Here is an 18580-nt window from a genome sequence, read left to right as displayed (position 1 = left end):
CTCTTCTGAAGTCCAGACACTGGGCATTCACGTCTGATGATACAGTGGCCTACAAGATGTCCATATACGACCTTGGATAAGGCCATCGAAAAGGCCTAAAGGGACTTCTGCTCCAAACTGGAGGATGAGACAGATGTTCGGCAGCTGTGGCGGGGCCTGAATGCAATCACCTCCTACAAGGCGGAATCAGGAGGCAGCTCGAATGTCGGCGAATCATCACTCCCTGACGAGCTCAATGCGTTTTACGCACGCTTTGATAGGGAGAACAGTGATGTGCCTTCCCGAGCCCCCATTCGCTGTGATGGTATTTCAGTCTCAGTAATAGAGGCCGACGTCAGGAAATCCTTCAGAGGGGTGAACCCCCGAAAAGCACCAGGACCGCGGTATACCCGGTCGTGTTCTAAAAACCTGTGCGGACCAACTGGCTGGAGTTTTTACGGACATTTCCAACCTCTCACTTCTGAGGTCTGAGGTCCCCACCTGCTTTAAAAGGGCATCAATTATACCAGTGCCCAAGAAGAGTAAGGTGACATGCCTCAATGACTATCGACCAGTGGCACTAACGCCGGTGGTGATGAAGTGCTTTGAGAGGTTGATCATGGAGCAAATCAACTCCTACCTCAACAAAAACCTGGACCCACTGCAGTTCGCTTACCGCCACAACAGATCAACGGTGGATGTGATCTCGCTGGCCCTCCACTCTGCTCTGGACCACTTGGACAACAAAAACTCATATGTCAGGCTGTTATTCATCGATTACAGCTCGGCATTTAACACAATCATCCCCTCCAAGCTGGTTACCAAACTCGCAGAACTGGGTCTCTGCGCATCCCTCTGCAATTGGATCCTCGACTTCCTCATTCACAGTTCGTATTGGTGGAAATGTGTCAGCCTCGCTAACAATCAGCACGGGAGCCCCTCAAGGCTGCGTGCTCAGCCCCCTGCTGTACTCACTCTATACTCATGACTGTGTAGCCAGTCACCGTGCGAACTCCATCATCAAGTTCGCTGACAACACCACTGTTGTGGGACGTATCACTGATGGGGATGAATCAGAGTATAGAAGAGAGATCGAGCAACTGTCCATATGGTGCCAGCGCAATAACCTGTCCCTCAACACCAGCAAATACAGGGAACTGATTGTGGACTTTGGAAGGAGTAGGAGGGGGACCCACAGCCCCATTTATATCAACGGGTCGATGGTTGAAAGGGTCAAGAGCTTCAAATTCCTGGGCGTGCAAATCTCTGAAGATCTTTCCTGGTTCGAGAACACTAATGCAATTATCAAGAAAGCTCATCAGCGCCTCTAATTCCTGAGAAGATTACGGAGAGTCGGTTTCTCAAGGAGGACTCTGTCACAGTCTGCCCTCTCCTCATTCTCATCCACTTCACCTCCCAGTACTTTTCAACCGGTCCCTCCTTCTCCTCACCTGCCTGCCTGCCACTCCCCTCTCATCAGCCTAGCTCTCCTCACCTGTTGCACTCAGTTGCCTCTGATCACCTATTAACCCGGTATATAGACTCTCCTCGCCATTCACACAGTGCCAGATTGTTCTCAGCATTCATGCAAGATTCTCCAGCGATTTCCCGACTGCCTTCACGGATTCGAACCTGCTTGCCTCTGACCAATTCGTCCTGTCATCTTCCCGGATAGCACCTCAGCCTTCTGTCCCCGACCTCCTGGTTTCTGTCTGCCTCTCTCCTGGGCTGCTTGGTGTATCCTTGCAACGGCTCCTCGACTACCTGCCTGGCTTCGACTCTCCTTTCGTCTGTCCCTCGCTGGTTTGTTTGCATCGTGTGTTGGATCTCCTGGTTACCGGACCTTCCGCTACCCCGACTACGTCTCCTGCCTGCCCCTCTTCGGAACCCTCGCTCAATCCTGAGCCTCTGTGTGAGTACGGTGTACCCATTTCTGTGTTACTACTCTGTGTTACTGTATCGTAATAAGGTTTATTACCAATTATACCTGCCTGATTCTGTGCTGCTATTGGGTCCTAGCTATAGCTGTTACAGACTCTCTCTAACTTCTACAGGTGCACAGTAGAGAGCATGCTGACCGGTTGCATCGTGGCTTGGTTCGGCAATTTGAGCGCCCTGGAAAGGAAAAGACTACAAAAAGTAGTAAACGCTGCCCAGTCCATCATCGGCTCTGACCTTCCTTCCATCGAGGGGATTTATCACAGTCGCTGCCTCAAAAAGGCTGGCAGTATCATCAAAGACCCACACCATCCTGGCCACAAACTCATCTCCCTGCTACCTTCAGGTAGAAGGTACAGGAGCCTGAAGACTGCAACAACCAGGTTCAGGAATAGCTACTTCCCCACAGCCATCAGGTTATTAAACCTGGCTCGGACAAAACTCTGATTATTAATAACCCATTATCTGTTATTTGCACTTTATCAGTTTACTTATTCATGTGTGTACATATTTATATTATGGTATATGGACACACTTATCTGTTTTGTAGTAAATGCCTACTATGTTCTGTGTGCTGAAACAAAGCAAGAATTTCAAGAAAATAAAGTTACTATCCCAACATATTGAACTTTTAATATTTATTAAAATGAATTTAAACATTTTAGTTCCTCTCTCCTCTATCCAGTTTCAACTCTGACAATCCAATTGACAAACTATCTGCTGGAGAAACTCGGCAGGTCAGGCAGCATCTGTGGAGGGAAATGGACAGACATACATTTTGGATCGGGACACTCCCTCAGATGCTAGGGCACAGAGAGAAAACTATTGAGAGAAGTGATGAATGTCCTTGTGTCCTAAAATCCTAGATGAACAAACAAGAGGACATGACTTCAGAATTAAGGGACAGAAGTTTAGGGGTAATATGAGGGGGAACTTCTTTACTCAGAGAGTGGTAGCGGTGTGGAATGAGCTTCCAGTGGAAGTGGTGGAGGCAGGTTCATTGGTATCATTTAAAAATAAATTGGATAGGCATATGGATGAGAAGGGAATGGAGGGTTATGGTATGAGTGCAGGCAGGTGGGACTAAGGGGGAAAAAAAGTTGTTCGGCACGGACTTGTAGGGCCGAGATGGCCTGTTTCCATGCTGTAATTGTTATATGGTTATATGGTTATGAAACCAAATTAGAAACTGAGCTGGAAGCCTTGCAAGTCAAAATAGTGACGAAAACAAGTACTGAGAAAGGACGCATGGCCGTTTTAGCAAGTTTGGGCAGTCGAAGAGCAAGAGAGCCATAGGAATTATAGAGGGATAATGAGAGAGGGACTTCGGTAAGTCCCATCTGAGTTCTTCAAAGGGGGCATATTTTCATGCGATTTTGCAATGGAACAGTGAAATGGAAACACGAGAGACTGCGGATAAGATTTAGGAGGATGTTGCTAACACTTGAAAACCTGGGCTATAGGGAAAGATTAGGCAGGCTAGGACTTTATTGCTTGGAGTGCAGGAGGCTGAGGGGTGATCTTATAGAGTTGTATAAAATAATGAGGGGAATCGATAGGTTAGATGCAGTTTTTACCCAGAGTAGGGAAGTCAAGAACCAGAGGACATAGATTTAAGGTAAGAGGGGAAAGATTTAATCGGAATCTGAGGGGCAATTTTTTAACACACAACCTAGTGGGTATATGGAATGAGTTGCCGGAGGAGGTAGTTGAGGCAGAAACTATAACAACATTTAAAAGACATTTGAATAGGAAAGGTTTAGAAGGATATGGGCCAAACACAGGAAGGTGGGACCAGTGTAGATGGGCACCTTGGTTGGCATGGGCAAGCTGGGCCGAACGGCCTGTTTCCGTCCTGTATGACTGAGATGCTGGAGTCTTGAGCATTAAACAAAGTTCTGAAGTAACTTGAAGATAAACACAAAAAGCTGGCGTAACTCAGCGGGTCTGGCAGTATCTCTGGAGGAAAGGAATAGATGACGTTTCGGGTCGAGAATGTCTTCTTCAGGAGTCTGAAGAAGGGTCTCGACCCGGAAAGTCACCTACTCATGTTCTTCAGACATGCTGCCTGTCCATGTTTTTGTGTCTGTCTTCGGTTTAAACCAGCATCTGCAGTTCCTTGCTGCTGAACATGCTGAAGTCAGGCAGCATCTGTGTTGGGAATGGACGGGCGACGTTTCAGATGTGGACCCTTCGGACCAGATTCACGGGCAGAACGTGGCGACTATCCCAATGGAGCGTTTGTGATTGTGATGCATGAGCCCGGTCTTGTTCGCTTGTCCTTTCCCCGGTGGGGAAGCATCGGCGGCCGCGGCAGGAAGAAGGTGCGCGGGCGGGAGCGCGGGCGGGCGGGGACACGGGGGCGCGGGGCGGCGGCGGGATTGTTGCCATCAGGTGCTTCCTTGTTGACAGGGGCCGTTGGCGTGCCGGCTGATTGACATCCCGACGTCCCGCCTCCACTTCTACGAGTGCGAAAAAAAACAAGGCAGAAGCCGTCAATCAGCGAGGTGGGAGCGCGAGCCCGTCACCGGGGAAACGGACGCAACCGGAGCCCGGGACTGACTGACTGTCAGTGTCAGGGCGAGTGCGGCTGGAGCTCGCCGCGTTCACTTGCTTGCAATCAAAGATACTAGAGGAGCTCTTTGCTTGCAATATTCCGGCTCGCATTCAAGTCCCGCATCTGCAACTCCAGCGCATCTCTCTCATGGATTGGTCGAGATAACATCAGAGGCGCAGAAATGTAAATGTTGCGGCTTTTCGATACGTTTTGTTCCTGTGTTGCGTGCTCAGAAGGATTTCGGTTGGTGGCAGTAGTTGGTTCGTGTGCAGGAGGGACTGTCACAATTATAGCGGGAGGTTTGCAACACGTATTTGGATTTTGTTTTGCAATTTAACAGTATAATTTATATACCATGCACGTTGTGGACGATCGCCGTTTCCTTTCTTTTAATTTAAAGAATTGAAAGTCGACCTTGCCCTGTTTAGTTTTGTTTTTGCAAGTTGTTTTTTTAACGAGAAAGCCATGGCGGAAGGAAAGGCGGAACGCGGTGTCCCGTCCCTGGTGCCTTCGTGTTCTGTTTCGCCCTCCTGGGCCAAAAAGGAGGGAGTTGAAGCTGTGTCAAACGGAGACTGTGTGGGAGAAGAGCCGGTGACTGCAGCGGTAGGAGTCCTACCATCAAATCCCGGAGCAGACACATGCACACCTTCACCAGTAACAGCACCATCCCAAGATGGAAAACCAGGCATACCTCGCAGGAGCAGCATCATTAAGGTAAGATTGAAACTGACACGGTTTGTATTCCAGCATCAGCCCTCTTAATACAGGTGATTGTTCATTGGGAAGTAAGCATTCAATTAAAGATTACTCGGTAGATGGTTGTGTCCGTTGGATTGATAAATGTTTTGGTCGGGTATCTTGTCCTAAGAATTTAAATATCAGGATCAATTTCCGATAGAATTTACCTGTTGTACCAGGTGCAATTTAATGTTTTTTTTTTTAATTTGCACACCACTACGCATAAACTAAATCGAATTACCATGGTTTATGACAGACATATTCAGGCATTTAAATCAACGTTCCAAAGTTTTGCTTTCAAATACTTTGTATGGACTACTTACTGCTTTCCCCCCAATCCCACCTCATTGCATGCATTGTTATTGCCATAGATTTACCCTTTTGGCAAGAAAATCATCAAGGTTTGGCAGTTCTTATTTCAACTGATGATAAAGGGTTGGCATTTTTTCCACTGATAGTTCCAATAAATTCTACATGATTGTTCTGGAGATTTGATCTTGAATGATGCTATCTTTGCTGTTTTGTGGCAGTTGTTTATATTATAATTTGGTAGCGAATTTTAATATATATACTATATTAGTGTAAGAGTTGATCCTAGATATTTGTGCATGGATTTTATCAATGGTCGTGTTTGTGATTCGATTAAAGATCGGTTTAGTGTATAATTCTGAGGTGCAAATTTCCATTAATATTTGTACCACACTGTCAGCTTTGATATTTATGTTTTATATATGTTTTGGAATCCTGCTTTAGACCTGACATGTATTTTTCAAAATGTTCAAACGTCAATCCAAATTTCATTAGCTGTGTCTCAGTTAGTGGCATTCTTGCCTCATAGAGTACAAGGTTCTGGGTTCAGTTCGCACTCCAGATGCTCAAAATTAATAACCTAGGCTCACAGTTCAGTGCATCATTGAGGGATCCCCCATCGTTGGCAGTGCTTTCTTTTGGATGAGATGTTAATTCGTCTACTTATTATTTCAAAGAGCTGAGGATATGCTGAATGAGCAGGTGATCTTGTAATTTACAAATACAGAATATGACATTATTATAATGTTTATATTTGTAAAGACAAGGTATGTATAAATTAGCCTTTATATTTACTACACCAATAAACTTTGATATAGCTCATAATGACCTCAGTGATCAAAAATCACTGTGATATTCTCAAAGTAAGAAGGAATTTGCTATATCAATGCTCAACTAATTACAGACAAGATTGTCTAGAGCACTATGACATTCATATTTTTCTTTATCATTGCTGCAATTCTGAAGTCAGGGGGTGGAGGGATCATCTGTAGGCAGCTGTGTATGTTAACATGATGTTCGGCACATTATGGGCTGAAGAGTGTTCCCGTGCTGTACTTTCCTATGTCCTAAGTTTATTTGGGAACCATATAGGGTCCATATAATTTAATCTTGTCTAAAACCTTCCACATATTCTGGTTGGATTTCTTTGCACTTTGGTTTCCTCCACCTCACCCCATGTACATTGATGAACTTTGATTGAAAGTAATCTGATTTTCAGGTCTTTGACAGTGTTGTTCTGTAAATGATTATTGAAGGTACGTAAGGCTAACACAGATGTTGTATAATACATTTTTAATTTTTCAGTTCCAATATATTCCTAAATTATTTCCTGGGCATTGTTACCATGTTAACACATGGAATATTACCTGATTGTTCTGCCACTTGGATTTTTTTATGTCTGAGATGCAGAATTTCAAAATATAGTGGAGAATACTTAAAACTAATAATTTATTGAGTTTATCTAGCTTGCCACAATCTTAGAAACTACAGCAAACATGCAAGGAAATTTGTGGAAAGCTTGTATACCAAAGTTGTGTTGGTGTACATTGCCATCATGTGTGTTTTGGTGAATAATATATTTGCTGATCTTTACAACTTTTCATAATCCTGTTGCCAGTCTGATGCATGTACTTGTTACATCAGACACGTCGGATGTTAAACATTCATGGGAGTAGGGGCAAAATCAGCATGTATTAATATCTGCATGGACAGAGGATTCATAAATTAACAGAAAGCAAAGATTGGGATAAATAGGCCGTTTTTAGGTTGGCAAGGTATATATAGTTGGTAGACTGCCACAGCAACCAGCATTGGACCCCCATCTATTTACAATTTACATTAATGTGAAAATAAAAAGATTAAGTGTAAAGTTGCCAGCATTTACCAGCAGCACAAAGATTGGTGACAAAGCAAGTTGATGCTGTTGTTTACTGCCAGAAATACTGTGAAGGGCTAAGTCAAGAGCAGAGAGAAGGACAAGATTGTGATGGGGAAATGATAGGTTAGGCCTGTGGGGAACACTTTGTCAGATGAAAGATAATATGAGGTTATCTACTTTGGTAGGAAGAACAGAAAACCAGATATTGTTTAAATAGAGATAGATTCAGCAGCATTTCAGACCAATCTGGGTGTCCTGATACATGAAAGAAAGAGTAGGATGCAGATGCAGCAAGCATGTACATGGGCGAATGGATTCTTGCAAATAGATTGGAACAGAATAGTAAGATTGTACAATATATATGAGTTTAGAAGTATGAGGTGATGCTTCTGAGGAGAATATGACAGCAAATGCTGTGAGTTTTCCCCTCATGGGAGGCTGCAGAACCAGATGGTATAATTATTTTGAATTGGGGTTTCCCATATAAAACAGAGATGAAGATGAACTTTCTCTATGAGTAATGAATCTTTGGAATTCACTTCCCTAAAAATGGATGGACATTTTGTTTACAAGGGTTTCAGCAGCTTTGTGGAACAAGATGCAAAGTGCAGCTGAGGCAAAGTCAGGCCAGCCAAGATCTTCCTGAATGTCAGCCTTTGGCCTACACCTACTCCTATTTCTTGCCTTCTTATAAGATAAAGCAAATATTGTTACCAAATCATGATTTATGGACATTGCTGCAAGGCAAAGATGGAACAAGGGGACTCTTTTGTTACCCACGGGTCATTGCTCGTGCCATTGCTTGAAAATAGTTCAGACTTAACATGTGTGCAAGGGAAATTTTTAAATGTTCTGTTGTCGTAAAACTTGAGGTGTGGTAGCAGTGACGAGGAACGTAATAGAACGGCTGGCACAATAAGCAGAGCATGTGCACTTTAATCAGAATGAATAAGAAGAGATAATATAGATAAAATGGCACAGTTCTGAAGGATTTGCTGGAAAACAAAGACCTGGTTATGAATAAAATAAATCTTTTGCAGGTGACAGGGCAAGTTGTGAAAAATATCAATATAAATGTGTGCCTGGTTCTGGAACAGTCTGCTTCAGGAAACCGCTTCTCTCTTTAGGGCTCATGTTGTCGACCTCTCCGTGGTGAGCCCTGTCAACTGACCTCAGTCAAGTGAACAACAAGAAACAGAACAGCAGCCGCAGCCACAGCTTGGTGCCAAGCCGGAGCTTGCGCCCTTTTTAGGGTGGGTACTTATGTATGTCGAACCAGATAGCATCACCCTGCAGACTTCTGCTGCCTCAAATTCAAGAAGAAGAAGTTTAGGATCCTGTGTTTTATAAGTGGAGGCATTGAGTATAAAAGCAGTTACTTTGAAGATTTTAGAAAAACCTGCTTAGGCCACAGATGGAGTATTGCATCCATTTTTGGTTATCGTACTTTAAGATGATTGTGAAGGTGTTATAGAGGGTGCGGAAAAGAATGTTTCCAGAGATAAGGATGAAAGAAGATTGCGAGGAAATATTAAAAAGGTATATAAAATCAAGCTAACACTGTTTCCGGGGCCACAGATCTATAATGATGGATAGTCAGGTAGAGAAAAATGCTGGAGCATGCGCCCTGGTGCATGAGCCCAGTCTGAAGAAGGGTCTCGACCCGAAACGTTGCCTATTCCCTTCGCTCCATTGATGCTGCCTCACCCGCTGAGCTTCTCCAGCATTTTTGTCTACCTTCGATTTTCCAGCATCTGCAGTTCCTTCTTAAACAATATAATGATGGATAAGTGACTGAAAGAAAATATTTTTTACATACAAAGTAGTTATAATATGAAACTTTCTGCTTGTAAACATGAGAGCAGAATCAATCAGGGTTTTCAAAAGAAACTTGAGGTAAGATTAGTTATAATGGCCAGGGGAAAAAAGTGGGGAAAATACTGATGGGATTGATTCACAGGAGCTCAGAAAGAGTTAATGGGTTGAATAACATAATGATTCTAGCTCATAATAAGATTTTTTTGTAGGCATGATACTGTTGTTAAACATATTAATTTAGCAAAGGATTTTGGAAGTATTCTGAAGAGAGAAGCATAGAAACATATAAAATAGGTGCAGGAGTAGGCCATTTGGCCCTTCGAGCCTACACCGCCATTCAATATGATCATGGCTGATCATCCAACTCAGTATCCTGTACCTTCCTTCTCTCCATACCCCCTGATCCCTTTAGCCACAAGGGCCACATCTAACTCCCTCTTAAATATAGCCAATGAACTGGCCTCAACTGCCTTCTGTGGCAGAGAATTCCAGAGATTCACCATTCTCTGTGTGAAAAATGTTTTCCTCATCTCGGTCCTTAAAGATTTCCGCCTTATCCTTAAACTGTGACCCCTTGTTCTGGACTTCCCCATCATCGGGAACAATCTTCCTGCATCTAGCCTGTCCAACCCCTTAAGAATTTTGTAAGTTTCTATAAGATCCCCCCTCAACCTTCTAACGTCTAGCGAGTACAAACCGAGTCTATCCAGTCTTTCTGCATATGAAAGTCCTGACATCCCAGGAATCAGTATGGTGAACCTTCTCTGTACTCCCTCTATGGCAAGAATGTCTTTCCTCAGATTAGGAGACCAAAACAGTATACAATACTCCAGGTGTGGTCTCACCAAGACCCTGTACAACTGCAGTAGAACCTCCCTGCTCCTATACTCAAATCCTTTTGCTATGAAAGAGTGTTTGTTCACTCAGAATCATTAATTATAATATTATTGTACCTTAGTTTCAATGTATTGCTAATCTACATGGCTAAGTGTTTTGTATACACATAAGAATTAAACAAGATAATTTCATTCCAGCATCAATGCAATTGAAACCAAAATAGCTGCAGATTCTGAAAATCTGAAATAAAACCACAAAATGCTGGAAACACTCAGCGGGTTAGGCAGTTTCTGTGGAAAGGATAGCAGTTAATGTTACTGGTTGAAGGTTCTTTGTTCCTTTTCCATCGCTAACATGCCAATTTAATTTTGTTTCTCTTTCCCAAGTGCTGCTAGGTCTGGTGAATATTCCCAGCATTTTTCTTTTTATTTTAGCATTGCTATAATGTTTGGCATTTCAGTTAATTCTCAAATTTCTCCTCTTTGAAATATGAAATTTGTACATCATGATTGCAATATCAGGTTGAATTTACCACCAGTACCGTACACTGAAAGTAACTGAGTTGTACTATACTTTTACCCTAGAAAAAGTATGTTCAGCAGGAATATTAACTCCCAATATATTACGTGACTGCTTAGATTATGGTTCTAATATTGAGTGCAGCAGCTGCATGTTACGCATATAAAAACTGGTAAAACAAAACAAGATCTGAGATACTGTAAAATATTTAGTTGCATATCCATCTTTGCATATCCATCAGCTGAAGGAATATTAATCGAGATGAAACAATTGGTAAAGCTGGCGCATATGATTGACAGGCATCTGCCACGTCAGTCGCCCAATGGTTCTTAGTTGATTAAAATCACCCATGGAACCACTAGTCTAGTACTCAGCGTGTGCCTCGGGGTTCAGTGCTGGGCCCATTACTGTTTGTCATCTACATCAATGATTTGGATGAGAACAAACAGGGCAAGATTAGCAAGTTTGCTGATGATACAAAAGTTAATGGTTTTGCAGATGGGTGAAGATGGTTGTGAACGATTGCAGCAGGATCTGAATCGATTGGCCAGGTGGGCGGAGGAATGGTTGATGGAATTTAATACAGAGAAGTGTGAAGTGTTGCATTTTGGGACATCGAACAAGGGCGGGACCTACACAGTAAACGGTAGGCCTCTGAGTAGTGTTGTAGAGCAGAGGGATCTAGGAGTACAGGTGCATGGTTCCTTGAAGGTCGAGTCGCAGGTAGATAAGATGGTCAAAATGGCTTTAGGCAATTTGGCCTTCATTAATCAGAGTATTGAGTATAGAAGTTGGGAGGTCATGTTGTAGTTGTATAAGACATTGGTGAGACTGCATTTAGAATATTGTGTTCAGTTCGAGGCACCATGTTATATGAAAGATATTGTCAAGCTTGAAAGGGTTCAGAAAAGATTTACGAGGACTAGAGGGCGTGAGCTATAGGGAGAGGTTGAGTAGGCTAGCTCTCTATTCCATGGAGCACAGGAGGATGAGAAAGTGATCTTATAGAGGTGTATAAAATCATGAGAGGAATAGATCGGGTATTGATGCACAGTGTCTTTTGTGAAGAGGAGGGGAATCAAGGGCCCTCAAGGTGAAGGGGAAAAGATTTTTTTTATTTTTTATTTTTTATTTTTTTTTAATTAGAAGTACAGTAAATTACAGTAATAGACATCACATATATCTTATTACATTTGTTGTACCACTTTGTTTTTCGAGCTTTAAAAAAGGTAGAAATAAAAGAAGTAAGGAAAGTGAGCAAGAGTCGTGAAGGTGCAGGAAAGTGTTGGGAAAAGAAAGCCTCTTAGAGAAGAAGTTAGAGAAGGAAGTAAAGAAATGAAATAGACCCTAGAAAGAGAAGAAAAAAAGGAGAAACAATCGCTCTATTATAACACAAAACTCCGCAAAAAAGGATATACCAACCGTGTTTTTTTTTACCCCCCGTTACCAGATCCTGGTACCATTTATTTTTTAAATTACTATTGCACCTTATGCTTGTAATAGTTCCATAAATGCAGACCATGTCTTTTGGAAGTGGTCTGCTTTGCCTGCTAGGAGGAGTCTCATCTCTTCCAGGTGTAATGTTTCGAACATGTTTGAAATCCACATTTTTATTGTTGGTATTGGAGCGTTTTTCCAGAATTTGAGTATAAGCTTTTTTCCCATTATTAGCCCGTAATTAAGTAAGTTCATTTGAAACACGTTTAGTTCGGGGTTACCTTCCAATATTCCAAAAATGATCCATTCTGCTTTTGGTACAAGTTTTATTTTAATTAATTTGGTGAAGATTTCAAATATTTTGTTCCAGAATCTTTGGATTTTTATACAAAAAACAAAAGAGTGCGCTATGGTAGCTTCTTGTGACTGACATTTATCACATGTGGGTGAGACATTGGGGAAAAGTTTATTTATTTTAGTTTTTGAATAATATAGTCTATGTGAAGGGGAAAAGATTTAATAGGAATCTGAGGGGTATGTTTTTCACACAAGCTGCCAGAGGAGGTTGTTGAGGCTGGGACTATCCCATCATTTAAGAAACAGACAGGTACATAGATAGGACAGTTTTGGAGGGATATGGACCAAGTGCAGGCAAGTGGGATTAGTGTAGCTGGGACATTGTTGGCCGGTGTGGGCGAGTTGTTCTGAAGACCTGTTTCCACACTGTATCGCTCTATGACTATAAACGGCAATGAATGGATACCACAAATCGCATGTTTAACTTCTCCATTCCAACTTTGCAGCCAAGACATTGTGTTGTACAAATGGCATTTACTGAAATTAAATTATTCCTAATTGTTGAGGTATTGGGCAATGTTATGAACAATTTAGTGCCTTAAAATCTAGGAAATGCCATTGGTAGGAAACAGGGAATCCTATAAGGTTAAATAAAGTTTAGAAATAAGTGAAGTGAGAACTCAGAAGTTTATTATTTATTACACAAAGTTGCTACAAACAAAACTCGTATGGATTTGCCAGATTTAACCTGCACCAGGTTCTTGACATGATCGTTTTTGTGAGATTAAAAAAAAATTCAATTCAGAGTTACTTGAATGGCATCCATAAAAAGCAAGTGAGCTTGTTTTACATTCTGTTCCAGTTGATGTCAAGCATGAACTAAGTTTATCATTTGACAGCGCAGTGCATAAAAAGCAAGATAGATGAATTCTGTCCACTTTTCAGGCATGAAGACAGTCTTTCTTCAAAAGTTAATCATGGGTGCAATATCTAATTTGCACAACTAGACTAGTTTTACTTTTCTATGAAAACTGCGGGATAATGTTAAACGTTTCTACTAATGCTGTGCTGCCATTCTGAAACCTTCACATCAATATCTCACTTCCTTAAATGGAACATTGACCAACGAAAATAAGTTATGTAGCTTATGCTGGCTGCACTGTTATTTGCCATTTTGGGGAAATAATGTGGATAAATATTTTCCATTCAGCAAGACAAAAAATAACTAAAACATTTGTTTCTTAAGTAATAATTAAAAGGAGAGGAGAGCTTCAGAAGAGTTGTCATTTATCTTTTGAAATGAGATCTTTTTATTCTGGAGAGCAAGGAGAGTTTTTATTCTTAAGTATTATTTGAATCACAGAGCAGGTCCTCTCCAGGTTATAATCGGCCATCTTGTGTACATAAAACAGCACAGCAGGCCCTTCGGCCCTGTCAAACACTCTGCCAAACACGATGCCAATAATCCTGCAAATAATTAATATCTCGACATTTCCTATATAACCATAACCAGAAATCTATTCAATGCCACTATTGTATCTGCCGGCAATGTGATCCAGGCACCACCACCAACTAAATTGCCCGCACATCTTTAAATGTTGCCTCTCTCACCTTAAACCTATGTCCTCTAGAATTTGATATTTCCATCCTGGGGAAAAGGTTAGGGAGATCAGCAGGATTGAATTTCCGGCTGCTGAAGGGCCGTAGTCATCTTTTGTTGCCTGGAAACCCGGCCTGCACGTGAGGTTCTGAATTGCGAACTGTCTGGATTACGAACAGTTCACAAGAACAGAATCTCTGCTGAACCTGGGCAGGGTGTGCATTCTGTTTGCATTGCACGGAACACGGAATAAATTATTTCTTGCAGCAGCACAACAGATATGTAAACATAGTACTTAGTAGACACCAGAATAAACAAAAAGAAGTTTGATAAAAAGCAAGAAAGAAACAAACAAAATAGTGCAAAACCCAAAACAAAGCTCAAATCCCTAGTGCAATCAAGGCTGTTTGTAGCTTGAGTTTAGTTGGAGTTTGTAGTGTACTGTAACTGTGCCTACACGTACCAGATCTGTTAGCATTATTGCACATAGTTAAATGTGCAAACATTGTTTAGTCTCTATGGTGCAGGTCAAAAGCAGAAGTCCTGGTGAAAGTTCTATTTTGGAATTGCTTTGACTACAATAAAAGAAAAATGAAAATAATTTCATTTATGCTATTAATTAATTTTCATGTTACTTTAAAATATCACACAAATATGTGATCTTAATAGGCAATGTAGCAAAGGCTAATAGCTTTTTTAATTTGCTAATCCTTTAGAAAATGTTGTACTCTTACATAATAAGAAGAGTACACTGTTTCCTTTTTACTGTAACTTCTGCATCGTGCCATCATAAAGTCCATTGCTACATACAGTGGAAGTTCTAAGACCTGCTTATATTTTTTCACCACTGCAGTGTTTGGCTGGGGGAAGTTGATGTCAAATTTGATCAAGTTCTGCTGAAGTCTCTTGATTTGAAACATTACCTGTTTCTCATTCCATAGATGTGACCAGATCTGCTAAGTGTTTCCAGGATTTTCTGCTTTTGTTTAAGATTTCTAGTAGTTGCAGTTTTTGCTTTTTCACATTTAACTTTAGCTTGCAAAACATGTTATTTTCATAACTTAAAAACTTTCATGCAATTATATATTTTTGCATCTGAGCACAGTTTTCGGTAACATATAAGCCACCAAAATGGATGTTAAATAAGTGAGTTTCTAATTGGAGCTTTACTTGATTCAAAAATTGGTATGATAGACAATACAGCTGATGTCTCCTGTTCCTGATTTTCTGTTCATTTCAATCAGTTGGAAAATTCAGAGTGTTAGCAAGTGGATATTTTTCCCCCAACCCAAAATTGTATTCAAATTTGGCCCTTTACCATGAATATAATTTTGGACACATTTTATTAACTTCAATGAATGATTGAATGTATTGTTTTACACATGATTCTCAAAGATCCAAGGATTTTGAAGGGTATACATGTTACAACAGTTTACCAACCACAGCTGTTGCAGGCTCCAGGGTGCCCAACCAGTGGTACAGTGTCACCCAACAAGTTATTACATATGAGGAACATAAACTTAGTGCATGCTCAGTCCCTAGAGATGACATAAATGGCACAAATAATTGGCTTGTGGGATGTATAGGAATAAATTCATGCTGTATCTTCAGCTGATAAATATTTTATCATTTCTCAACCCACGGAGTCCTTCCTCCTACTTGCAGACCATCCCTGGGTTAAAATCACCCAACATAGACACCGGTACATACAGACAAAGTCTTATCAAATTGTTAAATTCCACAATCTGACATATGTTGATTCCTACAAATGGCAGACAAGAGTCCCCTGACTCGAGTCTGAAGAAGGGTCTAGACCCAAAATGTCACCCATTCCTTCTCTCCAGAGATGCTGCCTGTCCCGCTGAGTTACTCCGTTACTCCATTATTTTTTGTCTATCTTCGGTTTAAACCAGAATCTGCAGTTCTTTCCTACACAGACTAGTTTCATTTCTCTCTGCACTTTTAGTAATTGTTCTTTCTTATCTGTCTTATGTGCTTTTGATGCCATTCATTATCATACTGTGGAGAAATGGTTACCACAGTGAGTCTTTTTTTTGGGAGCATTTTCTTAATTGTGGAGAAATGTACTTACGGGCATCTGTAAAATGGAGCCCATTTATTACCCGAGGATAGCCTGTATTTCACCTCTATAGCCTCTATTCACCTGTTCTCTCTATGTGTCCTTCAACTTTCTCTACTTCTCCTATCACCCACCTAGACATAGGGCAATTTACAACATTCAATTAATCTATCTGGATACTTTAAATTATAACATAGCAATATAATCAAAGTTTTGAACGATGCAGTCCTTTATAAGGCAGAGTTTAATAGCACAATGTTCATCTGAACTCGAGAGAAGCCAATGACATTAATTAACAACCATTTTAAGGTTAGTCCCAATCACCTGAGGGTGCTTGGAAAATTTTCTTATGATTTCTCAGAGCAAGAATATCTTATATACTAAGGAGGGAACAAGGAGGGAAGAGACGGAGACTAAGACTTTGCCTCCATCACAGTGAGGATGTGCTTGGTGAACTCACTGTGGTGGATGTTTAATTTGTGTTTATTCTATGTTTTGTTTTTATTGGTTCTGTGTATGACTGCAGGCAACATAATTTCGTTCAGACCGAAAGGTCTGAATGACAATAAAGGAATCTAATTCTAATAATTAATTCTATGTTCTTTGGGATGTGAGAGGGAACAGGAACTAGGGTCACAGTGAGAGCATACAAACTAAACAGATACAGCACCTGGGGATAGGATCAAATCTGGGCCTCTGGAAATTTGAGGTAGCAGTGCCAACAACTGCACTACTGTGCTGATTCTTCACCTACTCTCCTATCTCTCTCACACATAAGGCCTACGTTTGTAGAAGTTTCCTCCCTTAAATAGATAATGTTTAGAGAACTTCTACTTGGTGACAGTGCAGAGAGTTTGCTTCCTGTCAAGGCTGTCTGTTCTTCCTGTGTTAAGAGAATGTGTGACAATTAATACTCAATGAATTGGTCATTTTTAGATAGTCTAAAACGGGTGTGAGGCAGAGCCCCCACCTGTGTATTAGATTGCATGTCTTCTGGCATTGATGGTAAACAATTCAAACACTTCAATGGTGTGCAATGAGACATTATTGTAAATGATAAGCATGTTTGTGGAATGCATTCCTACGAACTGTGGTTAAAGCCCCTGTCCCACTGTACGAGGTAATTCAAGAGTTCTCACGAGTTTTCCCCTGATTCAAACTCGGAGAATGTCCGTAGCGGGTCCGTAGGAGTTCGTGGATGTCTTGTAGCGGCTCGTACGAGTAAAAAGTAACAATTTTTTTCATCGCGAGTATTGTTTTACTCGTGAACATTTTTTACAGGGATGAAAAATCGTCGCGTGTTTACCGGATGTCCCGAGTACCTACCGTTAGCATTACGAGCCGCTAGGAGACATCTACGAACTCCTACGGACCCGCTATGGACATTCTCCGAGTTCGAATCAGGGGAAAACTCGGGAGAACTCTTAAATTACCTCGTACAGTGGGACAGGGGCTTTACCTCCCTTGCGTTTCTTGCTCTGCAAAATTTTCCCAATTGCCCTCAGGTTATTGGGACCAACTTAAAATGGTTGTTAATTAATGTAATTAGCTTATCTTAAATCCAAATGAACATTATGCTGTTAAACTCTCCCTAATAGAAGACTGCACTGTCCAAAACTGATTATATTGCTACATTATAATTAAAAATATCCAATTTGCTTTACTTTTGCACATTTATGTTATTTATTTCTTTTGGTGTCAGGGTTGTGATAAAATGGGTTGGTTTACACACTACTTTAAAATTGTCCAATATTTTATGTTTCAGTTTTTCACAATAATAATCTGTGTTGATTGTTTTGATGTGTGTTGATTTTGCACATGCCTGAGGTTGATTGTTGTTTACTCTGCTGCCTTCAGGAAGAGTAGAGACTCTATCCAGGTAGACATAAGAGGAAGACACACAGCAGTATTTGCAGAGTGGGAAGTTACAGTCCCTTCATTTTTCTTATTCTTAGTCCCTTCATTTTTCTTATTCTTAGTACCTTCCTCAGGCAGCATCACGAAAACTGTATCATAATTTCTGCCTGTGTGATTCTTTCTGTTTGACTGGTGTATTTGACTGTATAATACCACACCAAAGAACAATCTAGAACATGTAATTAGATATGATGTGCATAAATACAAATTCATTTTTTCATTATGTTCTGTTAATAGTTAGGACTTGAATCACAGTGCCCTCCATAATATTTGGGACAAAGACCCATCATTTATTTATTTGCCTCTGTACTGCGACTCTGTGGCTGCAACCCAACTTCTGAGGCTTCGGCCGAGGGCCCTGTGGACGGTAACATCGAGAGCTCGCAGGTCCCAGGTTGGTGGCCGATTCTCGGGAGCTCCCGCAACAACAGCTTCGTCCGCTGGACTGGAGGGTGGCAACTTCGTCCGCCCTGTGTCGCGGAGTTTGAATCGGCCCGTTCGCGGAACTTGGATTCGGCCGCGGGGCTTACCATCACCTGGCGGGGGGCCCAACATCGAAAGCCTGGATCGCCTCAACACACAGAGAGAACAAGGAGGGAAGAGATAAGACTTTAAGACTTTTTGCCTTCCATCACAGTGAGGAGGTGCCTGGAGATTCACTGTGATGGATGTTTG

The 18580-nt window shown here is 41.4% G+C and overlaps 1 protein-coding gene across 1 annotated transcript in view; it reads left to right on the top strand.

Annotated features, from left to right (window-relative positions):
* Nucleotides 1–4313: 4313 nt before the first annotated feature.
* LOC129709921 (inactive phospholipase C-like protein 2) overlaps nucleotides 4314–18580 on the top strand; it is a 251709-nt gene continuing 237442 nt past the window's right edge. The window contains exon 1 of the mRNA XM_055656615.1: nucleotides 4314–5188. Within this exon, the coding sequence (XP_055512590.1) occupies nucleotides 4940–5188 (249 nt within the window). The 5' untranslated portion in view covers nucleotides 4314–4939. The remainder of the gene's footprint in view (nucleotides 5189–18580) is intronic.

This window comes from Leucoraja erinacea, chromosome 2 (genome assembly GCF_028641065.1).
Source record: "Leucoraja erinacea ecotype New England chromosome 2, Leri_hhj_1, whole genome shotgun sequence".
Taxonomy (NCBI): Eukaryota; Metazoa; Chordata; class Chondrichthyes; order Rajiformes; family Rajidae; genus Leucoraja; species Leucoraja erinaceus.
This window is presented reverse-complemented; position numbering and strand designations above follow the sequence as displayed.